At 42.4% G+C, this 7,177-nt stretch overlaps 2 protein-coding genes across 3 annotated transcripts in view; one reads left to right on the top strand and one right to left on the bottom strand.

Annotated features, from left to right (window-relative positions):
* Nucleotides 1–2,704, top strand: part of atf1 (activating transcription factor 1) — an 8,528-nt gene extending 5,824 nt beyond the window's left edge. For both annotated transcript variants that reach the window (XM_034299219.2, XM_034299224.2), the window contains exons 7-8: nucleotides 396–543; nucleotides 1,307–2,704. In XM_034299219.2, coding sequence (XP_034155110.1) covers nucleotides 396–543; nucleotides 1,307–1,451 — 293 coding nt within the window. In that variant the 3' untranslated portion in view covers nucleotides 1,452–2,704. The remainder of the gene's footprint in view (nucleotides 1–395; nucleotides 544–1,306) is intronic.
* A 1,381-nt stretch (nucleotides 2,705–4,085) lies between these two features.
* Nucleotides 4,086–6,442, bottom strand: LOC117595952 (putative methyltransferase-like protein 7A). The gene is made up of 3 exons (XM_034299252.2): nucleotides 5,849–6,442; nucleotides 5,192–5,277; nucleotides 4,086–4,541 (listed from the first exon to the last, which is right to left on the bottom strand). Exons 1-3 carry the CDS (start codon nucleotides 6,425–6,427, stop codon nucleotides 4,394–4,396), a joined length of 813 nt encoding a protein of 270 aa, XP_034155143.2. The 5' UTR covers nucleotides 6,428–6,442; the 3' UTR covers nucleotides 4,086–4,393.
* Between the last annotated feature and the right edge of the window lie 735 nt (nucleotides 6,443–7,177).

Here is a 7,177-nt window from a genome sequence, read left to right as displayed (position 1 = left end):
AGCATGCGCAGCTAGTGTGGGGTGACGAGTGTGAGATAGGTGTGATAGTGAGTGTGATGAGTGTGATAGGTGTGAGATGTGTGTGATAGTGAGTGTGATAGTGAGTGTGATAGCGAGTGTGTGAGGAGTGTGATAGTGAGTGTGATAGTGAGTGTGATAGCGAGTGTGTGAGGAGTGTGATAGTGAGTGTGATAGTGAGTGTGATGAGTGTGTGATGAGTGTGATAGTGTGTGTGATAGTGTGTGTGATAGTGTGTGTGAGGAGTGTGTGAGGAGTGTGTGAGGAGTGTGTGAGGAGTGTGAGGAGTGTGTGATGAGTGTGATAGCGAGTGTGATAGCGAGTGTGTGAGGAGTGTGTGAGGAGTGTGATAGCGAGTGTGTGATGGGTGTTTACAGGAGCGGGAGGTGAGATGCAGGCGTATCAGATTCGCTCGTCATCGTCAGCGCTGCCTCAGACCGTCGTCATGACATCACCAGTTATCAGCTCTCAGGGAAAGAGTGATGACCCTCAGCTGAAGAGAGAGATCCGCCTCGCCAAAAACAGGTCTCTCTCTCTCTCCCTTTCTCTCTCTCTCTCTCTCTCTCTCTCTCCCTGTCTGTCTCTCTCTGTCTGTCTCTTTGTCTGTCTCTCTCTCTCTCCCTCCCTCTCTCTCTCCCTGTCTCTCTCTCTCCCTGTCTGTCTGTCTCTCTGTCTGTCTCTCTCTCTCTCTCTCTGTCTCTCTGTCTGTCTGTCTCTCTCTCTCCGTCTCTCTCTGCCTCTCTCTGTCTCTCTCCCTCCCTCTGTCTCTCTCTCTCTCTCTCTGTAATTGTGATGGATAAGATGATCCGTGTATAAATATTAACACACACTCATTGATCTTTATTATCAGCGCTTGATGTAGGGGGCGTGGCCACGCTTCATCATCAGTAGGTCACATGACCATAACGTTTGTGTGGTGTGTATCTGTGCTCAGAAAATTCAGTGAAACCCCCGGAAGCGTCGCGTCTCCGCCGCCGCTTTACACCTCGCCTGTATTTTATTGTTCTGCGTTTTAAACTTTTGAGTTTTGAGAGAAAAGAGAGCGAGCGCTTCCTGGAGCGTACCCGCAGGATTTAACTCAATCTTTACAGACATTTATTTAATTTTATTTATTTTGAGAACAACTTTTCCATGAATTCTGTCTGTACACTGTGACTAACCGCGGCTGATATATTTATTTATTTTTCTTCTCCTGCATCACACAGTGTGCAGATCTCCGCTCTAATCTAATTACTTCACTGTGTGTGTGTGTGTGTGTGTGTGTGTGTGTGTGTGTGTGTGTGTGTAGGGAGGCGGCTCGGGAGTGTCGCAGGAAGAAGAAGGAGTACGTGAAGTGCCTGGAGAACCGCGTGGCCGTGCTGGAGAACCAAAACAAAACGCTGATCGAAGAGCTCAAGACGTTAAAGGACCTGTACTGCGTCAAAACGGGCTAACGGGTAGCGCTGTGCTAAATGGACAGTACTTGCAGCTCTGCCTCCACACACACACACACACACACACACACACACACACACACTGGGAATGTCAGTTCCTTGTTTTTATACCTTTTTAACTAACAGCTTAGGAAGCGCAGGTCACACACACAGAGTTTATGGAGAATAATAATGATGATATTTTTCCTTTAGCTATTTTTAATAAGAGATGAGCAGATGTGTATATATTGTGTACGTGTCCCGGGTGTGTGTTTCACGCCTCTACACGGGGAATTTCCTCTTTATCTCTCTGTCAGCGAGCCGTGCGTTTATTAGGGAATTCGTGCGTTTCTTTCTTTTTTTTTTCCCCAGAAGTGCTTAAATAAAATGAAAAGTAAAAATAATTCAGAGATAGAAGTGAGTGAACTGCAACTCTCTCTCTCTCTCTCTCCTCCTCTTTTGCTCTCTCTCTCACTTCCTCTCTCGCTTTCTCTCCCTTTCTCTCTCTCTCTCGCTCTCTTCCTGTCTCTCTCTCGCTCTCTCTCGCTCTCTTCCTCTCCCTCTCTCGCTTTCTCTCCCTTTCTCTCTCTCTCTTCCTGTCTCTCTCTCGCTCTCTCTCTCTCGCTTTCTCTCCCTTTCTCTCTCTCTCTTCCTGTCTCTCTCTCGCTCTCTCTCTCTCGCTCTCTTCCTCTCCCTTTCTCTCTCTCTCTTTCTCGCTCTCTTCCTCTCCCTTTCTCTCTCTCTCTCTCTCGCTCTCTTCCTCTCCCTCTCTCACTTTTTTGCTTTCTCTCTCACTTTCTCTCTCACTCTCTTCCTGTCTCTCTCTCTCTCGTTTTCTTGTATAGTGACATGTGATTGTGTACTCTTTTTTTTTTCCTTCCCTTTTTGACCAAATCTCAATTCTAGAGTTTTTTTTTTTTTTAACTCTTAATCATCAATCCCAGTTCTTACACACTTTTAATGAAGAATCTTATCATTTTTTCATCTCTAAAGGAAACGGTCCTTGAGCCAAATCTGTGTCTACAACAATCATGATGTTCTTTGATTTGCAGCAGACTAAACGACTAAACTGCTGGATTTCCTGAATAAATATAAATATTTGTGGCTGAAGCTGTTACGGTTCAGTTCAATCAGGGAGCACGCTTGCACTTCCACATGCAGGTGACGTTGTTTATTAATAAAATACCGAATATTAAAAAAAAAAAAAAACAAGATCAGTTGTTTGTTTTGGTTTTTTTTTTACGTGAACCTAAATAAATATTTTTTCCATCCTATTTACACTCATTGTTTTTTTTTTAATTAACGAATAATTATGCAGTAACAAATAATGTAATCAGTTGTGATTGAAAATGAAATTAGCGCTCTGTGTATCTATTTAAAAAGTTGTGTGTGGTTTTGATACAATTTTTTAAAATAATATTTACATATTTACTGTAGGACACTTCTTTCATAGTGAATATTAACATTAATATACGTTATACTTTATCACACCACGCTGATGTTGAATTCCGGATTCTGATTGGTTAATTAAATTCCTGACAGTAGTGCAGCTGCATACGTTATCTTCAGGAATAAAACGGGAATTTTACTGTAACACCAACACACTGTTTATTACTTATTATTATTATTATTATTGATGTTAAAGCAGCTTAAGCTTTTTTTAAATGACAAAATTGTAGATTTCTCCGAATATGAAGTTACGTGAGCTGTTTAATTATAAACGACAGAATGTTGTGTACGTTATTTTCGCATCACTGTGGAGTCTCACGGATCATTTAATGAATCTTTAGCTAGTATTTTTGCCTGAACGGAGAACAAAAGGAAGTAGCTTCATTTCTGACTCCCGTAACGTCCTAAAAGCCGCTGAGAGACTTGGACAGTTCGCTAACTGGTTACGCAGGAAGCTAACGACGTCTCTACGACGTCTCGTGCAGATCGTTGGTTAATGATCACGCTCGCTCTTAATATTTCCCTTTCTGTCTCTTTAGGATGTTTATTCAGTTGTGTGTTAGCGGCTAAACAGTGATGACGCTGATGGATCACAAAAGTTTCCTTTTAAGGAAAAAAGAGGTGGAGCTGAGCAGCACTGATTAAGCTGTGGGCGGAGCTAATATACAGACTGTAAAAAAAAGAAGAAACTAGCCATGACTACCACCTGCTATTATTATTATTATTATTATTATTATTATTATTGTGAATCACATGTATGTTAGAAATGAATATTACAGAGCTGGAAAAGAATTGTAAACCTTACAAACTGCACCTTTAAATGTTTACTTGTTTACTAAGAGGCTTGTCTAGACTTGTATACAGCAACATTTTATATGACATTTCTCAGATTTTCAGTTTTTTTTTTTTTTTTTACGAGATGAAAATGACCGTTTGAGGTAAGTGTGTGTTTCGTTATTGTAATAATCTTTAAAAATAAAGGAGCTGACAGTGACACCTCCAGAACACTAGATGGCAGTAAGGCTCTTTAACAATCACATCCATCCATCCGAGATGACTTACCTTTCTATCTTTATATGAAAATTTATACAGGACCTAATTTTTTGTTGAACCTTTTCACAAAAGGTTCCATGGGAAATGTCGGTAACGTGTCACATGACTCTTCAGGTCGGACGAAAACATCTCAAACAGCGACATTAGAAAAAATATTTTCTCAAATTTTTTTATTAATATAAAAATTACTTGTAAAGTGCAGATTAAAGAAAGTAGAGAAAATAAATCTGAAATACTACTGCGTCATAACTGTTGGAACTGACTCCACCCACTGATCAAACATCAAAAAAAAATAATAAAAAAATGGGCGGAGCCTGAGCTGTTCCATGAAGCCAAGAAGCCATCAATTGCTATATTGTGGTTCACAGTTTTTAACGTGAATTTTAAATGATTTGATTGTTTAAAAGCTTAACAATACACACTGCAGCATTAATATCAAGTGTGTGTGTGTGTGTGTGTGTTTATTTCACGGCGTAACCGACGATGTGTGGCTTAATGACGGAAGCAATCGGAGCCTGGATGTGACGGAGCTGCACCTCGGAGAACCCGGCTTGTTCCACGTGCTGCCAGGTCGCGCGGGTCAACTCACAGCCGTCACCGAAATAGTACCTGTAACACACGGGACAGTCACGGCTCAATAACACGCTAAAAACACGGCACTTTTAAACTTCAAAACAACAACAACAATAAAAATAACAGAAATAAAACCGCAGCTTGTTCCGCATGTTACTGAGAAACCGCAAAGAAGCGTAAACTCCTCTGTCCTGAAGATGTCGGAAAACTTACAGTTACAGCTTTACCTCTGACTGTTACAAAGCGCTGACACTGGAGACTCCTTCCATCAATGTTACAATAAACGTCTCCTTACAAAATATCAACGATTTACGCACATTTTTTAATCCGTTTCTTATCAGTGGAGCGTCTGCTGTACGAGACCCTGTGAATGAGCTGTTGCTATAGTAACGATAACGTATTAGAACGAGTGCATTAACATTAATATAAACCTGCACTACTGTCAGAGCTGCTGTTCTAGAAAATTAATCAACACCTTCTGACCAATCAGAGTGCAGAACTCAGCAGCGCTGTGGTGTAAAAGTTAAACATGGTCATGTGTGGAAATATTTTATCATCTCGCACAAGAGATTAAACTCTGAAGTGACGGGCTGCTTCCATACATCAGCGCTGCAGTTTGAATTGGTGCTGAAAATATTGGCACCCGTGTGTGTGTGTGTGTGTGTGTGTGTGTGTTTGTTCAATACCAGAAAGGCTGAAGAACATGCTGAAGAAAGTGGGTCCAGCTAGATTCATCAGCCACCACATGCTCCATGAAGAAAAACGCTCCACCCTGTAAACCAAAAGGTTATGTTATTAATAATGTGGGTTATAACTGTTCATAATCTGTACATCACTTCCTGTTTGTGCATGTGTGCATGTGTGTGTGTGTGTGTGTGTGTGTGTGTGTGTGAGAGAACTCTTTAAGGTTCTCCTTAGAACCTTATAGCTGTGTCCAGGTAGAACCCATTAGGGGAACCCTTGTAGGAACCACTGAGTGTGTAACAATTAACATTAATAGTTCAAATGTAAATTATTTTGCAGAATTTCTTCCCAGTTACGTCCCTTTTCTAATGAAATACCTGAACCTGTAGTTTATTTAAGCGATCAACAACATTAACAGCAAATACCCAACATCAACAACAATACAAACAACACTAACATCCACAAACAACAACACAACACTAACATCCACAACAACAAAACATCAACAACACTAACATCCACAAACAACAACACAAGACTAACATCCACAACAACAACAACAAAACATCAACAACATAAACAACACTAACATCCACAACAGCAACATAAACAACAACGACATTAACGTCATATTATTATTATTATTGTTATTAAGTCACCTCTCTGAGGATCCTCTTGGCCTCCTGCAGCACCTGGCCCGGGTTCTTCACGGAGCACAGCACCAGAGTGCACACCACCACGTCCACAGACGCGTCCTGCACCTGCCGCAGGTCCTCCGCAGGCGCCACCAGGAACCTTTCGTACTCCAGGTGCTTGCTGAGGTCCATGCTCTTCTGCAGGTAGTGCTGGAAGTGCGGGTTCGGGTCGGTGCACGTGATCCTGCAGCCTGCGGGATAGAACTCGAAGTTGGTTCCGGTGCCGCAGCCGATCTCCAGCACGCGCACAGGCCCGCGCGGCGGACTGAACTGGGCCATGGCGCGGAACAGCTCGCGCTTCTGCTCCTTCATCTGCTCGTTGTAGTTAACGGAGACCCGGTACATGAGGATCGGGAAGAAGCGCTTGTAGAATTTGTAAAGCCCGAGCGCGTCCGCGATCACCAGCGGAATCGTCACGAGCTGCACCACGAGCGTGCACGCGCGCCTCAGCAACGCCATGTCGTCTCCCTGCACCGGAAGCCGAGCTGCGGCCTTTGTATCGGGAAACGACACGCCGAGGCGGAGGACACCGGGACACCTCATGAATATTCATTGTGCGGCGCACAAACGCGGCGTGTGATTGGCTGAAGTGTGAGCGACGTCACTTCATATTCCTCTCTGTCCTCAGGTCAACTCTTCCTGTCTCTCAGAGCAACAGTCCCACCCTGCGCTTACATTAGATAATAAACCGGGCTAAAGACTGAGGTTTAGTGACCAATAACACATCAGCCACTTGCTCACGTGTTTATTTATCAGACTTTATCCGAAAAGCTGCATTCTGAATGCACACACACTTACCGACCACTTTATTAGGAACACCTGCTCACTCGTGCAGGTATCCAATCAGCTAATCACGTGACACCAGCGCAATGTACAAACACATAAAGAACCAGCCCCCCCCCCCCCCCCCCCCCCCACACACACACACACACACACACACACACACACACACACACACTGAACAGATGAAGGTCATCGTGATTGGCTGATTAGATAACTGCATGAATGAGCAGGTGTACAGGTGTTCCTAATAAAGTGAACGGTGAGTGTATGTTTACATATTAATTGTAAATCTTATTTTAAGTCACTGTTTGCAGGACTAAGGTCATCTACTGGTCATTAATTATGTTCCTATAGTACCAGTGTAGACATAAATATTTAAATATGTAAATATATTCTCAGGTAGACTGCTTAGACTGTGTGCCTTTTAATATTTATTTTATATTATATTTATATATTTATAACACTTACATCTAATATCTATATCATTTTTATTTTATTTTAAAGTTTTTC

Source organism: Pangasianodon hypophthalmus, chromosome 2 (genome assembly GCF_027358585.1).
Source record: "Pangasianodon hypophthalmus isolate fPanHyp1 chromosome 2, fPanHyp1.pri, whole genome shotgun sequence".
Lineage (NCBI taxonomy): Eukaryota > Metazoa > Chordata > Actinopteri > Siluriformes > Pangasiidae > Pangasianodon > Pangasianodon hypophthalmus.
This window is presented reverse-complemented; position numbering and strand designations above follow the sequence as displayed.